The following is a 25,144-nucleotide window of genomic DNA, read 5'->3' as shown; positions in this document are numbered from 1 at the left end:
CTACATCATCTTAAAGTTATATGTATAAATATATAATTAATGATGACAATTTTTTTTGCCGTAAAATGTTTTATTTTATTGTAAACAATCTTTTAAGCATAATGTTATGGATTTTCCTCACCGCTAGGTTCTTTTGATAGTGGGTGTATGGTGTGAGAACACAATCAGCAAGCCTCAGTAGAACAAAGCGACGTGTATTTACACGAAGAGACGATCACAAAGAAGACGAATGTACAGACGACAAATATTTACAGCCGAGACGAACCCAGGACAGCACACAGCAGACATTAGCCCACAAGTAGTAATCGATCACAGCATATAAAGCGGCCAGACAGAATTCAGCAGGAAAGGGGATCCTCGGAACTTCACTCTACGGTCTCTGCAAACGGCTGAAATTCTCCACTGTCTCTTCTCGCTTTAGCTGCCACTCACTGCTTCTCACACCTGGATACCACACAAAAAATACGACGCTGCTTCCACAGTAAACAACAGAATTCGGCACACAGCAGTTCAGCACTCGCTCCACAGAACGCTGGCACTCCGCTGTTTCTTCGCTATCCTCTCGAAGACTCGTTACTTGTCGGCGACTCCGGCGACACCTGCAGCTTGAGAGTGCCGGCCTTTTATAGTTCCCGGGAGGCGGGGCTAGAAGCTTCTAGACCAATCAGGCGTATCTCTGTTCCTAATGGACGGATCGACGAAATTCTCGAAGCTTCGAGCATTATCCATTTTGTCGCCAAGTTGCCAAATTGTCACCAAGGTTTTGGATCACTGGCTCGGCCTCCGGCAGCATCCGATACAGAGGACTGTAAATCAATCTTTCTTACGATGACACTATTCGTGACGGGAAGCAAAATTACAGGTTTGTAACAATAATTTACAATAGTGAATATTTCATTTTTGAAGTGAAATATAGATAATTTTTATTGCGCGTCTGTGTTGGCACTCTATAAGCCAGACCATTTCATTTAAGGCTATCAAACTTGGCACATATACACCGAGTGGGCAAATTATTATGATTACTTGTCACTTATACGCATATGTTCTATAACTTCGAGTTTTGATAATCAGCAAAGATCATATCTTTCATAGCATGTAAGAATATGCGTTACGGAAAAAAAATTTAAGGACAATAGTTTTTTTAAAGAATTTTTTTATTTTTACTGAAATTATTTTTACGAGCAACATTTTACAGATCCTTTAACAAGAAAATATTGGTATCATTATCATATATTTAAAAATAAAATATTAATGATTACAGAAGTACTTTCTACGATTTGAAACTCTGCAAAAAATAGAAGAGAATTAGTGGAATAAATACTTGAATAAGACGACAGAAAACATCCCTGTCTTTTTCAGCTCTTAGATATATACAAGCAGTTTATACTGTTTGAGAAGCATCATAAAAAAGTAAAATGGCACCTTTGTATCAATACAAGGGCCAAATGCAATTCTTCTAGGTATCGAGATATCTTTTAAAGCCTTTAATTCAGACATGATTTTTTTTTGAATTAATTTATTGCTTTGAAGGAAGTATTTCTCTCGTATTCAAAATAAAGAATTTTATATCTCTCATGAGAATTGCTAATTACATAAATAAAAAGGTGTCCTTTTCTTTCTTCTTCTTCTTCTAATTCAATTTCCTTTTACTTTTTTAATGTATCAATGTTGCCAGAATAATCTTGTAAATCATTTAATTTTCTTTCGGCATAGAGTTAGAAAAACACAAATGATAATTAACGTTTTCTCTCTTTCTTTTTTTTTATTTATTTATTTTTAAGACATGTTTTCAATTAGTATTCATCAGATTGAGTTTCATTTGCTACAACTTGTTAACAACAAAATATTTCTAGTAAATAGTAGATCAATTATATCTGTTCCTATGAGTTTATGTACGAAGGTTAATCAATAAAAACGATCATAAATTAATAAAAAATAATTAATTGTACTTAGCCTCGAAATTTTGATGGTTTTTCTCAAAATACTCTTCATTACTTGCAATGCGTTTATCCAATTTTTTTTCGGGTCTTCGTGCCAATGTTGAAAGCCATCTTTTAATAGGCGTTTCAAAATCGTTCTTGAAACTTTTAATATTGCTATGGATGAGAAAAAACACTTTCCTATAAAATATTTCTTCAAATTAGTGAAATAAATAAAAAATCGCATAGTGCTAAACCAGTATTATTAGGAGGATGAGGAACACGTGAGAAATTAAATATTTCGAGATTTCGAGGTATCGAGACCTACAGCATGCAAATTCGTGTCATCTGCAGTTGAGAGTGACAACCAGTAAAATGTCCAGTCTTTAAAACGGGTCTTTTGATGTGATTTGACTGTCTTTCTTTGCTATCATAAGAGCAAGTAAATGTTTATGTCACTTTGAGCAGTCACTGGAGCATTGCGTCTGCCTTTCAATGAAATCAATTATCTTATCTCTTTAAATGTTTTTAAAATCTTTAATTATTGCTATAAAGATGGACAAACTCTCCATAAGCTTCCTGTAGTATCACCTAGATTTCATTTGACGATTTTTTTAAGGCAAAAACAAAATTTAAATATGTTTGTGGGTTATCACATCCATTTTCGGAGAGAAACAAAGCGTACTTGGCGATTGCCAAAGTCAGCAGAGTTCAGTCTTATGACGCATATTACATGCATCATCTATTCTTCACTTATCCTGCTGCATATATAATATTAATTTAATTTTCTTTTATTTTTAGTTACTTTAAAAAAAATATGATCATTCCTTAATGTACAATTCTTCTATAGAATTTATTTTCTTTTGCGCTTCCAAACCAATCTTATTTAACTAAAGATGTTTTTTCCTTCTCCTTCGGTTTCACTGATTGCATCAGCAATTCTAATTTAGGAATATTGTCTTTATTTCCGGACATCAAGAAATTGGAATTTTTTCCCAAGTTTTTATTATATCATTATGTCTGCAGGCTTGTACTAAGGAATATAGAATCTTTGCATATGTCTCTGGTATCTTTAACGAATGCCGCTAGAGCTCTACGTTGCTTATCAATTTTGCCATAGAATTTGAAAACATTCGTTTCCTTTCCTTTTTTTTTTTTTTTTTTTCTTCTTTTTTTTTCTCTGCATTAATCACATTTGACAAAATTATGACTGATAGTAATCATCCATAAATATGATTATTATAATATATGATTATTCCTATAATGCGATTTCCATTTTCAGCTTGTTTATGATTTTCAATCAGTTATAGATTGGAAACTTAAAATTACGTCGTAAATTTTTAATGTTTTATTCGTATTATATCAAATATTAAAATGTGTTTTCTGTATCTAAATTACAGATGTAATCTATTCTGTTAAATATTTCCCAAATTCCAGCATTTTTATAATTTTGTCAGTAAATTAATTCGATTTTAGGAAGTTATGTTTTTCATAACTTCCTAAAATCATAACAGTATCGTTTTGTTCCCAACTCATATTTTTGGTGACATCTCTATATTTTTGTTTTTAAATTTGTAATGTTCTTATTAGAATAATAGAGAACACTCGGAACATTCCAAACCAATCAATTCAAATATTTCTCCAGTACATTTTACTTCATTTTTCATTACTTAATTTAAATCTTTCTCATAAGCATCTGGCTAAGGCCTTTTATTAATAAATTACAACAGTAGAATAGAAAGCTCTTCATCTATAATCCTTGTTCCAGGACCAAAAAAGCCTCAAGTTGTTTTATTGTACCCAACAAATATATCATGTTGATTTTTTTTTTTATTGTGTTAAGATGAAAGTGTGAAAGTTCGACTTGTTTTCCCATGTCGAATATTTTCCGGGTAAATTAAGCTTAGATTTTTTTTTTTTTAAATTTTGTTCCCTATAAAATTAAGATTTCACTTCAACAGTTAGAAATGATAAAAAAATACTCAGGTCTATCCATTTTTAATCCTTGCTAATCTTTCCTGTAATATAATGGGATATATAAAAACACACTGTCGCTTTCATAACTTCAAAATCCTTTTTTATTGTAGATTAAATTTTTTGTTGAATCGAAGAAATTTGTATCGAATAATACTCTGAAATATGACGTAAATTTTGAAACATATTTAGTAATACAGACACATTTTCAATACTCAAGATTTACTCTGCATTCTTTTGTTTTTATTGAACATGTTTATTTTTAGCAAGATAGATATTGTAGCACGTTTATTTGTTGAAGTAAGAAAAAAAAATAGCAATGAGCAAGTTACATAAAAAAAATGATCAAAGTATTTATCAGCCATTAATTCTATCAAACATGTAGCTGTCCAACAAGGTGGTGAGTAATAATTAGAGGGAATATGTATGCTACTTCTCTTAAAACCAGTCTGTTTGACATAAAGCTGCCAAGTTTGATACAAATATACTTCTGAGGGTTCAAATATACACAAAAGCTTTTGACATTTTATTTTATTAAAAATTAAAAGAGAATTTGGAGTTTTAATCTCAATATCTTCCAAAAATATTGTTCTTAAAAATAATCTTTGTCCCGTTTTGAAATTTAAGAAATTATCCTTTTAATGATCTAATTTATTCAACAGATTTTTTTTCATTTTGTCAATTTTTAATTAATATACATGCATATTATAACAAAAGTTGTTCTTTAAGTGTATGAACATCGTTGGTAGAACACTCGTAAAGTTCAAACCGTCAGTTCGAATCCGACTGCAGGGTAATAGCTTCAAAATATGTTTTATCATAATTTCCTTTGCGCTGTCTCTCATTTCATCTAGAATATTCTAATTATTCGTATTAACTGCAACTGTATAATTAATTGTATTATTAAGAATATCTTTCCAATCTGGAAAACTCTAGACGCATTGTAAGCAAGCAGATGCACTAAAGATATTCTCTATATAAAGTTTTGATTTAATATTAATGATTTTATCTTCATACGATTTTAGAGAACACTCACAATCGATTACCTAATAATTTCAACAATCAGATAATATTTTACATAATTTTTTACAATACGTTTAATTACTGCAGTGAAATTCAAACCATTTTTATTGTTTCATCAAACATATAATCGCGTATTTTATTTTATTGTTAAAAGAAATATTCTGTTTTTTCGGCGAAATCTTAATATATATAAATTACGTGTCACGTTGTTTGTCCGCGATGGACTCCTAAACTACTTAACCGATTTTAATCAAATTTGCACACCGTGTGCAGTTTGATCTAACTTAAAAGATAGGATAGCCCTTTTTTTGAATTTTTAATTAGAATTTTAATTATTAATTAAAAACTAACTTTCCCGCCAAAAAAATCTTGAAATCGCCAAATGAGTACGACTTCAATTTTTTTCCCCAACAGTCATGAGGCTAGGCTTAAGATTTTTCGGCTGATTATTTGAAACGATTCTATTTATTTTCTTAATGTTTGATGCATTTAAAATGAAACATTGTTAATGAATCGATCTTTCAGATTCATTCTGAAGTACTTTTGAATTAAAATAAAACAGAATAAAGGAAATTAAAAATTTCTAATCTGCATAGCGTTACCCCAACTGGCGTAGAAAAAATCACGCATTTGCGTTCCGTAACTGGCGTTGAAAATTCACGCATGCGCATTGTATTATCATTGTTTACATTTCAACGGAAGCGGACTCGATTTAAATTATTTTTAGGTTCGTTGCATGTTTTTGTAATTAAATTGTATTTAAGTTAGTTATATATTTTTTGTATACGCTTATAGTTTTAAGTACATCATTTTTTAAGTAGTTTTTTTTAACCTGTTTTCAACCGATTATTTTAAACGATTCGTTTTATTTTCTTAATGTTTGATGCATTTAAAATTAAACATTGTTAATGAATCGTTCTGGTCATGATGAATCTGAGAATATTTTGTTGACAAATTCTTGAAATATTACATAAATTAGGAAAGATATTCTTTAGTGCCCATAAAGTTTAAACGCTCAGTGACTCTTTTCAGTAATCATATTACAAAAAAATACTTTGTTTCAGTAAAAAATATTATTATATTAATTACAGATTAATCCTTTCCACTTTAATTTATAGTATAAATTCTACGGGAACTAACAGAAAATTAGAGAGATACATATTACGTTGTGACTGAAGGCGTTTATAATATTATGAGTGAATTATATATCAAAATTTGAAGTTTTAAAATATTTTGATGAAGAAGTTATTAAAGTAGGAATTGCATAAAATATTTAATTATTAAAATTTTAACGAACATTAAGATTGGCGAACCGGCTGGTCGCCAAAGGCGGCTAGTTTATATATAAAAAAGGAACATGAAATACAATCCTACGAAAGGCAATATGTAGTTAGAAGACGGATTATGCAGACAAATAAATTTTTAAATGAACTATATTGTCATGAGATTTGAGTTCATTAGGCAGGTACATTTACAGATTAAATAAAAAAGTGTAAGGTTATTAAAATAAACGACTCTAATCTATCAAAATCTGATGCTTAAAAATATAATTTTGTGGAAATCTTGAATATCAAATTATGCATAAAAAATGTAATGGAAATTAAACTACCTAGTATTCCCGGCAAACTAACTGATCGCCCCAGATGGCTAGTTTAATATAGGGAGGAAATGATGAAAGTGATAAAATACAGCATTAAATCGATTATACTATTTTCCGAGTGCAAGTTATTCCTATCTTTTAAAAAAAGGCTCAGTTACGCATGCGTTCTCCTCCTTTCAGTGCGTTGGCGTTGCGGCACTACATACTCTTGATGGTTGCCAGATCTTGATAGACTATTCAAAGTGCCACTAATTGCCCTTGTATGGGCTTAAATAAATTAAGTGTGCTTTAGATTTACGATATTTACACATTAAAAATAAATAAATTTAATATAGACAGTGAATGATCGGAGTTATCCACCGATCAAAACGACTGAGTTCCTCATCTGTAAGAAGAGAAACTGAACTGAAGCAAGGATAGTGTCGTCGTAATGAATTGAATCACAAGATTTGTTTTTATTTTGATTCTACATTTCATCTGTTACAGTTGCAAGTGATTATATCTTTACTAAACTGTCATTCTTTATATGACTCGACATCTCTTGGTAGTCGATAATTTTCTAGTACAACAGGTGGCTGTGATGCACCGCATATCTTATCTTATGCAATTCAGAAACTAGCTTTTGAAAGTGAAACTACGGATGTGAATCATTTTTAATAAGCTAGTGATCATACCCTTGTATTTAATATTTTATCATATATTTTTTCGTTTAATTTGCTAGATTAATTTTTCAGAAAAATAGCATTTTCTTCATTTTTGATCCCGTCTAACTATTAAAATCACAATGGAGCTTCAATATGTGAAATTACTCTCAGCTTTGGGATTATTGGTGATCACATTCTTTTCTGCTATGCTACCTCTTTTCTGGTTTAAAAAGTATCGGTTTGTGGCGGAAGAAATAAGGCGGGATAATCTTCGGTTAATAAGTTTTTTCAGTTGCTTTGGCGGTGGGGTCTTTCTTGGAACCTGTCTTCTGCATTTGTTTCCAGATGTTCAAGAACAAATGGATCTGATATTTAAAGATGTGAATATTGTACCAAATTATCCAGTGGCTGAGTTCCTCTTTGGATTTGGATTTCTCATGATTTTGATTGTGGAGCAAGTATGTAAATATTTAAGCATAAAATTTTTTATTTAAGATAATATTTGTTTTTAAAAATATTTCTTTTAGTAAAATAATATGACCTGTATTAACTGGAGCTGGCTTAATTTTTCACTCTTTATCTGGATTTTAAAGAATTCTTTTTTTTTCCCCTTCCTTTTAAGTAAACATTATTTTAAAAAAGAAAAAAAAAGTTAACTAAATTTTAATTAATTAACTACAGGTGTATTTCCTTTTTTTAATTGTTTACTGAACATGAACATTTAATTGTTTACCTTATGTTAGGGAATAGTGATCTTTTAGTCAATAGTAGTGGTAATAATGCATTTGAAAATTAACATTAACTGTAAACTTTTGCTATCATTAATGCCAATATTAAAATTGTCAGACATCCCAGATTACATAGAATGGAAATGGAGGCCCAGGAGAATGAAGATTTTTTTATTTGTCTTGGTTTGATCCATTCCCCAATGTGTAATGCCTTTCTTGATTTCTTATTGCATATAGCTTTTAATGAATATAATTGTGAGAATGGAAAACTTGATTGTCTATTTAAATTTGGGAAGTGGCTTAAGCTGTAAATAAATGAGAGTTAGGTTTCCATATTTAATATAGAATTTCACAATAGTTGAAATGCAAATCGGTTCCGCTGTCTGAAATTTATTCTTCTTCTAGAAATATATTTAAATGGTTTATTTTACTTTAAATCATTTGAATATATTTCTAGAAAAAATAAATAGAGAAAATTTCCTGCATTAATTTTGCTCAGTAAAAACAAATTAGCTTTTTATTCAAAAAGTTATGAAATTTTTGTTAAATTCATGTTTTACCTTTGCTGAATAATATTTCTTTCGTCTCTTTAAATAATAATTTCTATACAGTCTGCTGCATTTTAATATTATTTGAGTAGGATTTTTAATATTATTGACATGGTGTTAATGCATTTGAAGAAATGCTTGAGCTTAATTTTATAATAATATTTTTTTTATAAAATATTATTATAATATTATTAATTATAGAATGAGTATTGAATTTTAATGATTATAAAGCCATATATGACTAAACTGTGGAAAACAAACAAACTGAAAAAAACAACAACATGTAATTATAATTATTGCCAAATAAATAATTTGATTTTGATTCAAAAAATTTTTTGTAGTGTATTAAAGTTTTATATTACTCTTTGGTAATATAAAAATTTATAAGTACTTTAGTAATAATGAAATATCATTTTAAATTTACTGTTTTTTTTTTTATTAAAGTAGGAGTTTTTACATTTTAATAATCTTGAAATATGATAATTATAATAAATTCCTCTTTTCTATGTAACAAAAGAAGATAAAACATCTTATTTGGTTTATGAGATTACCAATAATACTTAAATTTTATTATGCTGTTTAAAATTGTTTTAATTACTTTTTTATTTAAAAATTTCATTTGTTTCAAATGGTCAACAATTTTTATTTATGTCATTAACAAGGGTTGACTAGCTGAATATTAGTTTAAATTTGAGACAAAATTCATATATACATTTATTTGAATAAATAAGAAAAGAATAGAAGTAAAGAAAATAAAAAAAAATTAATTTCTTTTGTTTAAAACCTGTTGGAATGTTGTTGGACTGATTAAGAATTATTTTGAATTTAATGCAAAATTAAAATGTGCACATAAGAAATTAATAGGATCAAATAAAATTTTTAAAAATTAATTTTGGTGAAAAGATATGGAACACTGTTTTATAATTTTAAATTTCATTTATCACCTTGGAACTCAATATATCAGCATCATGGTTTTGCTTTAACATAAGTGAAAAGAAAATTTCTATACAACTCATTATCCTAGAATAATTTCAATCTGATATGGCTAAAAAATAAAGCAAACCTTAACCAATTCAGAATAAAGTGAGAGCTTTTAGAAGGAAAAAAAAATCTCATTTAAATTTAAGGAATTATCTAAATAAAAATGACAGTAAAAGCAATGATACATACCTTATTTATAACTATGCAAATTCTCAAACTGTATAGAAAATAATAAGTTGTAAAAGCGAAAATACTAATGTGATCAAAAAATTTTGTTAGTGTTTCATTTATATTACATGCATACACATATATACAAACAAAACAGAAAATCCAAGTAAATGATGTAATCTACAATGCACATTTTTTAAAATTATTTATTTTGTATCTCAGTTTTTCCATTGTTTTTTTCGTCTTTCCATATTATTTTCTTATAACATTTGGGATGAAGTCAATATTTTTTCTCTTAATTGTTCGATATCGTTTGTAGAAAATCTGCATTTCACATAGATTTTTATCCTCTAGTGAGTAATTAATATATTGATCATCTTGTTTTACAATTTATATCCATTAGTATTATTGATTTATGATATATATATATATATATATACATTCTGTAAATCATTTGCAAATTTTTATAAAATAATTTTTGCCTTATGCAAACATCTGGCACTATTATATTTCATACAATCATTTGAAATATACATATATCAGAAGAATTCATAAAAATATATAAAAATTGCCAAGAGAATATTTCATACCTAACATACATGCAATCAACAATTTCATGCTACTATTTCTCTACATCCGAAGTGTAATGTCGCAAAAAATTATCATAGCAACATCAACCTGGGGACAGTTTTCTTTAAAGAATATGGTGATATTTGGAATTTCATTATGATAAGAAGAGCGAAAAGCTGATGATGAGACTAACATCGACCTTAAGAAAACTTTTGGAAAGATTGGTTTTTATCTAATGAACTGAGAAAGTTTATAATTTTAGTTCATCTTGCCCTTGCAATCTTACTATATCATTGTTAAAAATGATATTGATACTTTCCCTTGGCAATAGTAATATTGTCAGAGAATTTTCAATTAATAAAGGTTGGAAGAATATGAAAAGTATCAAAGTGGTTAATTTTAAGTATGAGGAATTCCCAAGCCAAATATGAAAAATGTAAAGGGAAGGAATTAAGCAAAAACTAGAAGAAAAAAAAAAGAGAGAGAGAGAAGCAGAATATCAGTTTAAAGAATTAAATGAAAAAAGGCAGCCCCCCCCCCCCCAAAAAAAAACACTTGAGAGTTGAGAAACAAAATTGCAGGGCTCAAAATCTTGCAAAAGAAACTTTTAAAACTCTTAAGGCAAGATTAATTGCTTTAAATCAAGTGTTTTTTATTATTATTTGCCTTTTAATTGTAATAGTTGGTATTTGGTACTGGAGTTATTATCTGTAAAATAGTATCTTTTGTCTAGCATTATTTGTAAGAAAAAATAGTATTTAAAAAACTTATATTCATTTATAAAAAACTGAGTTTTTGAGTAGAACAATTAATTTTTTAAGATTTGATAAAGAAAAAATATTTTAAATAATATTTGGCAGTTTCTCTTGTTTAAATACTTACTAAAAATATATATTATAAGGTACATATAATAATTCGATTTTTATATTTATTGTGCATCATGTTATTCTGATACTTATGCAGAAAGCACTGATTAGTATTGATTTTTTTTTTAATTTTAAGCAAAAATCATAATAATCTTTATTGTTAACATAATGTAACTTGCAATGTAAAGAGCAGTTTCAATTTTTGTGAGAATTCTTTTGCATAAATGTATACTTTATATTTTATATATGTATTCTTTACTTCTAAAGAAACAAAGTATACATCTAAAAAATTTAAAATACTGTTCTAATAAAGTTTTTTAGAATGCTCATTCCATTTTTTAAAAATTGTTAAAAAATATTATTTTTTTATATAAATAACTTTTTTTTAATAATGGATACTGACAAATACAGTAATTCTGAATAGGAAGAAAGTCAGGATACTAATATAATTTGTAGCTATTAGTCAAGGGAAAGTCACAGAAATTTTTTTCTCCGTTTTTATAGCCACATGGACTTGATGTTTTGTCATTATCTTTTGTTATTAAATGAGTTCCTATATCATCCCTATTCCTATGAAACAGTTTTGAGAGATCATTTAGATTTGTGCTTTGCAACTTCCAGAAGCTTTTAATTTTGTACAAAAGTAACAATTTAAAATTTCCCTCAAAATTATTTCTTAAGTCATTTCCTTTAAAAATATATTGTACCTTTGGATGAAACTTCGGTTTATATTTCTTTTATATAAACAATCAACTGTCAAGTGAATGGTATTTGAAAGATTAAACATAAGATTAACTATGTTAAAGTTGCTTATAAATTAAGAAGATGTTGACTGTTTCCTTTGATTGCTTTGTTGTTAATTTTTACTGACTGATCAGACTATTGGTGAAGGATATTATTAGAGCATTTGCTTGAGAAAATTTTTCAAAAATTGTCCTGCAATCTGACAAAATAATTTATGATTTAACACTACAATTAGTCATTTTCTGACATTGCCTATTCATGATTTTTCTGACAAAATTCCACAAGTATAGTTCCACAAGATTTACATTTACAATGTATAGCACTATGCAAGCTTTTTTTAAAAAAATTTTTTGCTTTATTTTCACTGTTAAAGTTATCTCTTTGTGGTTACTATTAAAAGTCTGTTAATGCAATGAAGGAAAATTTTATAATGTGCCCTGAAGGAGTTCAGTAAAACAACTTAAAGGCAAATTTTGAAGATGGAGGAAAATGTTGGTAAAAGTGCATTGATGTCAGAAGTGATTACTTTGAAGGAGATGTGATAAATATTGGCCAGTAAATTAGTATATATCATTTTGTGAGAAAATGTTTGATACTTTTAGTCACAATAGTATTATCATTTGATCCAGGCTTTTTTCTTGACAACTTTTCATAAAGTGGGGCTTTCTAAATTTTCTCATATTTTTCGTAATAAAGATGTCATTACTGAGTATTTATTATCCTTTGAATCAGAGACTACAGTAAAGTCGAAGGATGACATCTTTTTGCATGAAAATTGCAGATCTTGATGTTTGTTTAAAAGACTGATATCAATAAAAGCAGATATTTCCAAATAACACAAATGACATGCAATGCCTTTCAAGAATAATGAAGAAAACTGAGTATGCATTTTGGATGCCATTTTGTTTTTCCTGATTAAGCCTGATATTTGATGCAGATATACTATTTTGATCATAAGACCAAATAACTCCCTATATGTGGTACATGTATCTCCATAGATATGCAATGCTTCAGTTAAGGATGCATGAAAGCAATGATGAGAATAGTAAAAAGTAATATAAGATTAAAATGCAAAGAAAGAAAAAAAAAAAAGAAGAGGAGTAGAATTTTGTTTCTTTTAATTTCTTAGTTCTAAAGTAATAAAATATTGAAGTGATAGACCATTTATATCTTAAATGATGAAAAATCACCATATGCTTCAAGTTGTTCCATACATTTGATATCTGTCTTTAATTGAATCTAATTTTGCAAAAATTTTAAAGTTAGTTTGAAATGTTTGATTTAAAATTTAATTAAATCCATGGCAGTATTCTTAAAAACCTTTTTCCTAGGACTGATGCCACATTTAGTGTACTAAAAAAAAAAGATTAATTAAGTTTACATGGCAAATGCAAGTACATGATACAAAATTAGCTCAGTTGCATTTTCGAGTTATTGCATTCGCAGACATATACATATACTTTTTTTTCCCCAGACTTTGGGTGAATGAAGAAAAAAAGTTAGTATTTACTGATCTAGTTTTTAATATTTTAGAGTTACCACATATACATATATAGTTCACATGTATAGAATAAATAAGTGACCAATGTATCAAAGGATTTTGTCCAAAATTAAAAATGTGTCCATAATTTTAATGATCAAACTATGAAGTTTTATCCATTAAACTATTGCAATTTTTTAATTGTATAATCAAATGCACTGAGGGAGAGGAACCTAAAAGAGATTTTATTCGAAATGGAAAAAACAATAAAAACCTTGCTCAGTTGCATTTCTGAGCTATTGCATTCATAGATACATACACATATATATATATTATATTTTCTTCAGACTTTTGGAGGTTTAAGATGTAAAAATTCTTCAAAATCTTGAAAAAAAATCCTCTTTTTTTTATATATATAATTACAATATTTTCTCTTTGCATGATTTAGTGCAATACAGTAAAACGTACAAAATTTAAGAAAAAAATTTACAAGTATCGATTCTTATTTACTGAAAGTTATGAAAATTTCTTCATTGAAAGCAAATATTCAAGAATTTCTGTTGCTTTATTAACTGTACAGAATAGAAGCCAAATTAATGCTGAAAGAAGAGTAAAGAAAGAAGATATATTAAAATGTCAATGTAGGGCATTTAAAATAATGGTATATTAATTGGTTTGATGATATATTGTGGCATATATTACCGTTATCTATTTTGCCCTATTCCATTCATCTCTTAAGGTAAAAGTAACATTATATTTTATGGTCACCATTCAAAATCTTCTGCCAATTAAAAACATTAAATGGATTCTGGAAAAATTATAATCAAGAAATATTTTGAACAGGCTTGATTGAATAAAGTTTTGTAACATGTGCTCCAAAAAAATATAAGGAAGACTTTAGCTTTTATGGAATTGTGTCTAATGCAATAGACTAATATTTTTGCAAGTACATCAAGGAGTGGTGACATTTTTATTTGCCATTTCCACTTAAAGATTTCTTCCTCATGAAGGTGGGAAAAAAATGTCTAATTTCTATTTTGATGAAAAAGATACTGTACTCATCAACTGACTGAACAGGATGAAACATTTAATACTTTGAAATATATATTTCAACACTTTGCTGGAATCTGAACAAGTGGTTCGAAAAAAATATTGGGGTCAGCTCTTAAAATGGGTATTGTTGCTCTAGAGTAGTGTTTCTTCAATATAGCTAAAAAAAAAAAAAAAAAAAAACCTGTTAGATAAATTGTAATGGAAGTTTATCCTCTATGCAGTCTCAGTCTTTTCATATGTGATTGCCTTACTTTCAGCCCCTTAAAAAAATAATTGAAAAGTCTAAGGATAAGTAAAATACTATAGAAAATTAACTGCAAGCATTTCAGAATTTTCTGTACCTGCATCATCCACTCTCTTCCACTGTGTGGGAAATGGATGTCTTAGTCAATAGCAATTAAGTGTAAATGTTCACATTATATATGTATTGTAATTTAAATATTCTTTAGATTCAACTACAGTCTTCTTTTCATTTAGACATACATTGTATATGAAAATTTGTTTGTTCTTTTTAATTAATAAAAATTGTTATGTATGCTCAAAAGAATTCTTTTTCCAGATAGCTCATAACTGTGAAGAGCATGGCCATGATGTACCAACTGACACATCACCAGTACCAATCTTGAACCAAGATCTTTCCATCAATGATGTGAATCGTCCTCTCGTTGAGAATTTGGGCACGCAGTATGGATCAATAGGAATGAACTCGGATTCCTACAGTCATGAAGCTTTCAGTCAAGGTCATTCTAGCAATGATGTGAGCTGCCCTCTCCTTCAGGATACAAGCACCCAATATGGATCTGTTGGAGCAAACCTCGATTCCCATAGTCATGAAATAGTTTTTGCCCGTCGTCGTGTTTCCAATTCCATTCTTCGGTCCTTATTTTTGGCCTTTGCCCTGTCCCTTCACTCCATTTTTGAAGGCCTTGCCATTGGTCTTCAGACCACTGTCCAAAGTGATTTTCGAATTTTGATCGCAGTCCTCATCCATAAGTGCATCATTGCATTCACCTTGGGAATTAGTCTCATCAACAGCAGGTTGAGGAAATCTAACATGATCACGATTAACTTCTGTTTCTCATTAGCTTCTCCCTTTGGCATCATCTTGGGTATCCTTGTCATTGACTTTGTCCAAGGTCTGGCAATGGTCATTACCAGTGGTATTTTGCAGGGTATTGCAGCTGGTACTTTTCTGTATATCACAGTCTTTGAAGTTTTGCAAAAAGAGCTGAAATCAAGCACAGATAGCATGGTCAAGGTGGCATGCATTGTACTTGGATATTCTATTGTTTCTCTTTTGTTGACATTCTTGCCCGAGTAAATATGTCGATAATCCAGTGGATTCCAATTATTTCTTTGTGTTAATTTATTATTGCAGTTAAACTGCTGTTCCTTTTTAAACCATCTCTAGTCCCAAGAAAATTTCCTCATCCCTGTTTAGGAATTTTGTCATTTTTAATTTTTAACCTTTTATAAAATGAAGGCTTAACTTGTTAAAGCCATTGATATGTTGTCCTGCACATATTGAACATCTCATTTTTATTTTATAAATTAAGATAATTTAAGTTCTAATATATGTATATAAGGCCGATTTTTTGAAGTATATAAGTGTAAATATCTAACATTTTAAACATTTACATATAATTTAAATTGATTTACTTTATTTCATAAGTTTCTTCATATTGAATTTTTTTCCATTTCGAATTATTTTTATCTTAAGAGGGAAATAAATACTATCTTAAGATACTTAAATATTTTATACCGATTAATGTCCAGAAATCAAATAAGAAGCAGGTCTTTTATTCATGCCTAAATGTACATGAATAGGAAGTACTATTACAGAATTATGGGAATTGTGCCATTCCCTTTACTCTTTAAGAAGAAATGCAATGCCAATGGAGATTTTTTTTTTTCTTCTTTTGCAATCAGGTGCTATCTGCAAATAATAATAATTTTTATTATTGCTTGTCATAAATTAATATTTTTTTTATTTTTAAGGCAATAACTATGATTGAAGTACTATTATTGAAACTTTACTTCTCTATAGTTTTTCTTATAAATAACTAAAACTTAATGCCGTCCTAACTACCAGAATAATAAAGTAATTCAATAATTGCTTAAACTGTTCCTTTCAGTAACTAGTTTTCATTTCATGTTTCAACAGTGAAAGCATGCTTTTTTAAAATTATTATTTTATTTTTCTGTCCCTTTTTAGCAGCAAAATAAAAAGCTTTTTTTTTCTTCTTTTTTTTAGCTGCCATATAAATGCTGATTTGAATTTCTTCAGTTGGATATTAAAATAAATTCTTGAAAAGAAATAATTCATATTTGCTCCCACTCTTAAAAAAAAGCAGGAGCATATATTTATCTCCCAAATATGGATATTGTATTGAAACAAGTTTCATTTTTTTATATTATTTCAACCAAGAATTCATTTGATTGTTGGTAAAAAATATTAAATATTCTTCTTACCTAAATGAATATATTTCCATATAATTCAAAATTTCAGACATGAAATCAAAAATAGAAATAGATTACAAACTTTTTTGTGTTGCTTAAGTTAATACTTAAAAAAATTATAGCTCATGGGAAGATTTCAGCATTGTTCAAATTATTTTTCATAGTTTTATGTGTAACCTTTCCCTTATGAACATAACAGTAAGCACTATATAAGTAAAAAATTTTTTCCATACTTATGGATGGTTATTCTTGCAATATTTATTACTAATAAGGATTCCACCCCACCCCCCATTGAATCTATCCATTTCTTTTCTAATAACTTAGTTAATACTCTATTCCTGTTCTATTCAATCTCTACATGCTTAATATATACATTGATTGCTAATGCTACTCGTGATCAAAGGAAATCACTACCCAGAACTACAAATTAATTCAAAAGAAAGGTATGAGTGTGCATGCATGTACAGTGTGCAGTAAAAAAAAATCTGTAATCTTGGAATAGTACATTTAGTCCCATTTTAGCTGAAGATCACTATTCATTTTCAACCAATAATAAAACTTTCTGATTTAAAAGTATAATTATAATTTTGAAACTTGAATATGATTTTATTTTATGATTGTTACTGATATAAAATTTTATAAGAAATAAGTCATGCAAGTTACTTAATTCACAGATAAGTATATTAGTTTTCCTAATTATTTGAATTATTAAAAATTATTATTCATAAAAGAAGTAGAATTGGATCATTTTTATTTTTTTGCTATTAGCTCATATTGCTAGGGATGAAAATATTTTTTAGTCTTTTAATAATACAAAAAATAACTGTTTAATTAATTGCTACAAATCCTTTATTAAAATCTTCTTTGTACTGCAAAATTTGTGAATAAAATTTAAAGCATTGAAAAAATAATAAAAATTACAAATATCATGTATCAAATCAGTTGTTGGTGGCTCTGCTACATGAATGAAACCGAAAAAAAATATATACTATCAGAATTCAATAAAATGTAAACCTGTACATAAATAAATGCATTTAAAAATATAATTATATTTAAAATCCTTTTATTATTGGCAAATTTTTGCATCATCATGTCTGACTGTCATCTTTCCTAAGAGAGAAGGTAGAAGATCTGGTGGCACTTTAGACAATTATGTTCGTTCAGATTTTAATTAATGAAGAATAAATTGAAACTCTTTATGCTTCATAGTAATTTTGAGTAAAATTTAAAGATTTCCTATTTGAAAATTTTCATATTTTGCAATTTTAATTTCTGTTGCATACAAATTATATATGCATTTCATTTTTCTTTATATAAATTATTATATATATATTTCATATAGCATTTGATTGTACAGGTTCCGAAATTCTGTGCTTTTCAAAATTTAAGGGAATGATGTCTAAAATGTGTTATCTTTCTATTTCCTATAGATGTACGTTTGAGCATGATCTGTTTTTGGGATTAACGAAACAAAGTTGTTTCTCCTGATTTTATTCATTCCATTTTTTAATGCCAGTCTTCTTTGGTTTATTGTTCTAGCATAATAATCAGACAACGAAATGATGAAAGAGGATTTTCTTATGTATTATAGGATAAATTATTCATACTGATGTTATTTTTTTATGTAATCCAAGACTTATGTTATTACATAATTATTATTTATTGTACTTATAATACAACAAATATTTTATAATGACTTTATATACTTATTTATATTTTATATTGAAACAAAAAGTTAAAAAATCATTCATTAATAAACAAAAATTTAATAATTAATTTTTTTTATTATTTTGAGAAATGCACTTGTTGTACTTCACTTGCATTATATCCTCTATATTGAGTATCTTAGAATTATTTATATTTGTATTAAATTTTTAAGCATTCTTAATCTGATTTGATATAATAAGTGTTAATAGATATTTTGGAAAACATTTTTAGACCATCAACAAAATTTAATTATAACAGATATTTTTAGAAAAAAAATTTTAATGTTGATGCAAGATATCTGAAATTTCAATAAAGGAAAATGTAATAAAAAAATTTAAAGCTAATGAAAAATAATTTTTTTATTGTCATTATTTCTATTTATATAGTGTATTGTTTCTTATTTCCCTCTTAAAGCATTTTGATATATCATTTTATGTTTGTATCTTATAAAATGATTTTCACGGTCATAGTTAATGCACCAAGTCTATTCATGACATTTTTTTTTAATGCTGTGTACTTCATGTGTTGTAGACTATAGAAGATGTGACATTTAAAATAAACATTTTTACTGTTGGATTTTGAATGCTGTTTTCAGCAAAGTGTGTTTATAAATGTTTTAATGTGTTTATACATGTAATTTTACATCTTTGCATGACTTAACCATTTTAAATAACTGATTCTGGTCAAATAACCAAAATAAATTAATTGTGATTAATTGTTGTAACCAAGAAAATCCTTGTTCCTTACACATTATTTTCAGTGATTTTTTTGCCATTTTTATATCATTATTGTACAAATTATCATTAAATTAATTTTGTTATATCATTATTTAATATTTAAAATATCATTGTTATAAACTCGTTAACATGTAATTGCATAATTATTTGCATTTTTGTTGTCAGTTTATTAATTTAATCATGAATACTGCAATGCACTCTTTTTATTTATAAGAGTGCACATACCTATATATGTATTGAAGTTTTTCTGTTGAAATTTCATGTGGCAAATTATCATGGAAAAATATCCGAGCTTTATTGTGAAGTATTCTGATTACCTTGAATGGAATGTGATGTTCTTGTAGTATGTAGTATATTTGCATGCAGTTATCATGTAACTATAACCAGCTAATCATCTCATTGTTAGGTTGCATTTTTATTTATTTAAAAAACAAATACTTCTTGAATGAAATAAATAATTATGCACACTGATATTTGTAAAAGATAAATATATTCATATAAAACTTTGATTTCTTTTTTACAGTATCACCACAGATTCATTGGACTTAGTTGCTGCATACTACTCACGTAGAATCCTAATTGCTGAAGAAAATGTACTAAGTCCTGTGTGTATTGAATTTTTAATCAATACAAGGCTGCCAGCTTCAAAACTATAACCAGCCTCATATAGTTCTTTAATTACAGTGTCCATTGTCTTGTAGTCTTCTTGTATGCTGTCATCTTGGCAGTGCAACAAGAATTCAATAACTGGTTTATAAAGATCAGTAGATATTATTTGAGCTGTTAAGCTGCGTTTTAGTATCAAATCCAATAGTTCGCTATCATAATCATCAGTGGTAATCTAGAAATGGGAGGAAAACAAATTTTAATACACATACAAATGTTTTTTTCCACAGTTTATCACATAAATTAAGAATCTTTATTCTTTTTGCATTTATATTTTTATTTATTTTTGCATGAACATTTTTTAGTATAAAATTTTGGTTTTACAAAGTAATTATATTTTTACTTATTTAGCATTATTTTATGTTAATATTAGACTTAAGTTGGTTAAATATATTTTTATTTTACACCTTTGGGCATGTAAAATGATATTCAATAATTTGATATATTTTTTTAGTTTGAAAACTGAAAATTAAATATTAAGATATGATGGGCTATAATTTCTGTTATTCAATGATAGCAAACTTTATTAAATCACTTTTATGCTCAAAGGATTACCTTCTGTGAATGAGTGTAAGCAACAACAACAACAACAAAAAATAATAATAATAATAATGCTTATTTGCTTAAACTCATCTGCAAAGGGCTAAAAAGTTGATTGCAGTTATTTTTATAATTTATTTCATAGATATTAGTTTTATGCTTTACTTTTATTCATTATCGATTCAATTAGATGTGTGAGATATTTCAAATCCTTGTTAAACTGTGTCAATCTTTAAAGCTTACTCAGCTCCAAATTTAACCCCAATAGGTTCAGAAAATGAGGCAGCATTCCAAGCACTTATGGGTTTGCATGTTCCTGTTCGCAGCACAAGGCGGAGGTGCACGCTTTGCAGTCGAAATCATGTTCAAAAACGGACTACCATACAATGTCAAGAATGTCGAGTAGCTCTTTGCTCTGAAAAACAAAATAACTGTTTCAAACTCTACCACCAGATTATGTCAACTTTCCCTTGGGCAATGAAATAGTCAAATGTATGTATTCATCCCCCTTTTTCTTTCAGTCACACTGCAATAATTAGACTTACTTTAATCTTTAGAATCAAATATTTTATTTCATAGGTCAGAAGGAGAAAAAATTACTGAAATCACACACTAAGGATTCATCCAATTTTACAGGTCATGAATGTAATGTAATTTGTTTAAATCTTAAAAGGATTTACAAAACATGGATTATCAATGATCTACATGAGATTCTAGCATTTACAGTTTGCTTTTTAAACTGAATTGTAAATTCGCAAGTTTCTATGTTAAAACAAAAATTATGACTATTTTATTTTACAGTTTCTAATCATCATAAAGATAAAAGAGAATTTCTCTAATGAATCAGATACTATTGATTCAGATAAGAAAGGGAGGGGAAAATATCAACAAAGAATTATTTATATATATAATAAAATTTAAACTACATGTTCCCTGATTGATATTCAAAATGCTTTGCAGCTTGTCATAAATAATGATTTTTCATCTGTTGCAATGAATTAATCATTTAAAAAATACAAGAGATGGAAATGATATATATCATTCCATTCAAAAATTATTCCTGTCGATAAATGGTTTTGTTTTCAGAGCAATGAGCTGATTTTCTATTTAATGTATATGTTACTGCTTTCAAACAAGATTTTATTAAGCAGTTAACTAATATTTCAAATCAAATTGTGAGTGATATTTCTGTTTTTCATTGTGTGTATCTTATAAAAATTGTGTTTAAACATATTTAACCTTAGAGATTGTTTATGTATTAAGAAAAATACATGTATTGCAATAAAATTGTTAAATGCATATTAGAGTATGTTCTTAATATATTGCTTATTAAAAATTCAAACTAACCATTAAAGAGAATACTTACGCAGAACTTCCCACTTGTATACAGTAGCAATGATCAATACAATGTGAATTTTCCCTTTTTTCTTGGGGGGGGGGATGAGCTGTTTATTCATCGATTAAAAAGGGTTACATTTTTAAATGTTTTAACTCTTGTTGCAATTTGAAATATATATGCACATTACCATATATCCACTAATAATAGAACAGAATATTTATGTGTTCATGTTACCATTCTACACAGCAAATCATTAGATTTAGAACCACCAAATTTAGCATCTATATTTTGGAACATGCAGCGCGTATTCATTTTCATAAAATTTTAATTAATTAAAAATAATTGAAATCTAGGCATTGATACACTGTAACTGTCTAAAATATTACAGCTCAAAAATGCAAAAAAAAAAAAAAAAAAAAAAAAAAAAAAAGCCTATTAAATTGATATTATTAAAAGTATATATATATATATTTTTAAATTTTGGCTATTTAATAATTGTACAATTTGCATGATAAATAAGAAAGTGAAAATGCAGTATTGCAGAGGTTTGAAAATAGATGAACCAGATAATTACATTTTTAAATTCTATAATGGCATCGAACTTGATACTGTTGGGATAGTTCATATGCACAATGGATAGAACAAGTTTCATCCATTAAATTAATATGGCTTTAATCTCTATCACAATTTTATGCTTATTTTGTTTAGAGAATGCCGATATTTAATTATAAGTAAGCACAACTCAAATTCCCATTGAATCAACTGGTATTGAAAGGGGTTAGTTATTAATAAAATCCATTAAAACATTAAGAAGCCAAAAATTTTTCCATATATTGCAATTTGTCTTTTTCAGTATATATTAAAGTTATATGTGAAAATATCTCAAAGTATTGCAGAAATTATTTTTGTCTTTCCTCTTTCACATTAAATCAATCAACACTTGGATGTTCAAACAAAAATGTAAATCATATTTCATTAAGATTTTTTTATTATTTGGTTTTGTGTTCGACTCAAAAGCAAAAAAAAAAAAAAAAAAAAAATCAGAAATAAGGTGGAAAACGATGTTGCTTATAATCATTTGTTGGTCTCTTAAGGTTAAATGAATTTGCTTATATATAAACTATTGTAATCAGAAAAATTATAGGCTTTGAGATTTTGTTACATCTTGTCATTTCAAATCTCCCTGAATCTTAAAAATGCATTTATAGAATTATATCTGTCTGTGAACATGATAACTGAAAACCCCAAAGACATACATCAATGAAATTTAATAAGTAGTTTCAGCATCTCAAGTCCAATTTAAAAAAAAATCAAACTATATCTATGAACAGAGCGATTGTCTGGTGGTCTGTACTTTTGCATGCATGCAAATAAGATAACTCAAAATTGAACAGCAGAGGTAACATTAATTCGGAATGTGATCGTTTCACTAAAATATAAACCTGTGACAAATTTTGGTTACAGTTTGTCAAAAGAAAGGGGGGAGGGGGTTCTAAAATGTATATTCAGTTGTTTCATTATCAAGTGCAAGTGGAGAAGTTTCGATCTGACCACTACTACTGGGTTTTTTAATGGTAACAAAAAATAAAAAAACATTCTCCTATCCGATACTTTTCTTAAAAATATTTCATTCACTGAAAACAAACAAACCATTACCTTGGTACCATTTTCCAAGAGTTCTATTGCTTTGGAATGTAAAAAATCATGATTTGTTATTAGAGCACATTTCATTGTGTGAAGTATACTATTCTGTTCCTTGACTTTTTGGAATACTTCCTGACAGTTCTGAAAAAAAAAATAATTAATTTAATTTGTATTGAAACAAATTATTTTTCCAAATTTTAGCCAATTACTTTTGAATAAAAATACATAATGTAAAAAAAAAAAAAAAAAAAGCCCTTTGATACAAACAGAATATGCTGTATTCATGAAAATATATCCTATTATTTTTTTAAAATCATTACTTCTTTACTATTAATTTTATTATAAAATAATTTTTAAATAAAAATTTGCAACAAAGTACAATATTTTATTCTTATACCTTCGGTTTTATTTCCCTAAACATCCAAGATTATTTCCCTTGAACAAAAACTTTAAATGATACCAAACAAAGATTCCTCATATACAATATACTCTATTTATTAAAAACGTTCAATAACACTGAATAATCTTGTAAACTGAGAAAATATAATAAATGCATTTTAATGATTATTTGGTACAATGTTAAATCATAATTTTTTTTATCAAAATTATAATGACTAAAAATCTTACAAAAAATTCATATTTTATTCTAAAACATCAATGAAGTAAGGTTCATATAAATTTTAGATTGATTAATCCTTTTACAGTATACTATAGAAAAATCCAAGTTATTATTTTTAAGGTAGTAATATTAGTAGAGGAAAAGAAAAATTGTCCTGTTTCTTCCTTTTTCCATGCCAATGAAAGATATGTATACCATTTATATTGTTAGCATAGTTTTCTTAGTTATTACCATATCATGAAGCCATATTAAAAAGTAATACCACACGTAAAATTATTAGAGAACCAATAGATTAGCTCTATCAGAAGAATGCAACCCTAACGGATAATACAATCTATGTACTCCACTCATAAACAAAAGTGCAATATCTGTACAGTTCACAAAGGAAAAGTTAAAGACCAAAGTATTTTCTAATTTTTAGTTCGATTGGGCATCAACAATAATTTATAATAAACATTTTCCCTGTTTTTAATCAGACAAAATTACAGATGCTTCAACAGAATTAAAATATCCTTACTAGCAAATCTTCAGAATCAACTTATCTGTTTTAGAAAATTCTGTTATCTAACTACCTTCAGATTATATTTCCAAAAGTTGTTAGATATTTATGTTACAATTAATAAAACAAAAGAAATTTTAAGTTTCATCACAAAAAAAAAAAAGATTTATTTCCAAGTTGTGACAGTTAGCTGATTTAAAGCTATACACAAAAATTTAAAATATAATGAACAAATATTATCCTAATTTTCAAAAATGTTTGTTTTTCATTCAAGCGATTATGTTCAGAAGAAGAAAAGAAAAAAATATTACCTCAAAACCGAATTTTGGATAAGAAAGAGCTTTTTCCAATATAATCATTGCAGTTGAAAGAGCTTCTTTGGTTGATAAAGAGACTAATCCACATAGAAGTTTGGTCCATGGCTCATCACAGCAGCTCCTAAAGAAAAAAACAAATCACTTTTTCCTCATAACTAAATGTTTTGAGCTAAACATGACACAGTAAAATATTTCTAGCTGTAAGTCATAATTACCTATTAAAAAATTTTCTTCAAATGAATAATTTTTCCCAAAAAGTTTTCTCAAAATCCTCATCATAGATTTAACACAGTGTTCAAAGACAAGGTTTATAAATAA

At 27.5% G+C, this 25,144-nt stretch overlaps 2 protein-coding genes across 2 annotated transcripts in view; one reads left to right on the top strand and one right to left on the bottom strand.

Moving 5' to 3' along the window:
* Positions 1-6,910: 6,910 nt before the first annotated feature.
* Positions 6,911-19,039, top strand: LOC129975971 (zinc transporter ZIP1-like). The gene is made up of 2 exons (XM_056089281.1): positions 6,911-7,618; positions 14,858-19,039. The coding sequence occupies exons 1-2, from the start codon at positions 7,301-7,303 to the stop codon at positions 15,617-15,619; spliced, it is 1,080 nt and encodes a 359-aa protein (XP_055945256.1). The 5' UTR covers positions 6,911-7,300; the 3' UTR covers positions 15,620-19,039.
* A 559-nt stretch (positions 19,040-19,598) lies between these two features.
* LOC129975970 (NBAS subunit of NRZ tethering complex-like) overlaps positions 19,599-25,144 on the bottom strand; it is a 93,422-nt gene continuing 87,876 nt past the window's right edge. Inside the window, exons 56-58 of the mRNA XM_056089279.1 lie at positions 24,821-24,947; positions 23,404-23,532; positions 19,599-20,043 (exon numbers count right to left, since the gene is read on the bottom strand). Coding sequence (XP_055945254.1) covers positions 19,762-20,043; positions 23,404-23,532; positions 24,821-24,947 — 538 coding nt within the window. The 3' untranslated portion in view covers positions 19,599-19,761. The remainder of the gene's footprint in view (positions 20,044-23,403; positions 23,533-24,820; positions 24,948-25,144) is intronic.

Source organism: Argiope bruennichi, chromosome 7 (genome assembly GCF_947563725.1).
Source record: "Argiope bruennichi chromosome 7, qqArgBrue1.1, whole genome shotgun sequence".
Lineage (NCBI taxonomy): Eukaryota > Metazoa > Arthropoda > Arachnida > Araneae > Araneidae > Argiope > Argiope bruennichi.
Note: the sequence above shows the minus strand (reverse complement) of the source record. Positions and strands in the feature narration are given on the sequence as shown.

What these genes read in the sequence shown, in the direction of transcription:
- LOC129975971 (XM_056089281.1), top strand. Translation starts at nt 7,301, where the DNA reads ATGGAGCTTCAATATGTGAAATTACTCTCAGCTTTGGGATTATTGGTG. An exon ending in TGATTTTGATTGTGGAGCAA is followed by an intron (nt 7,619 to 14,857) that starts GTATGTAAATAT and finishes TTCTTTTTCCAG; the next exon opens with ATAGCTCATAACTGTGAAGA.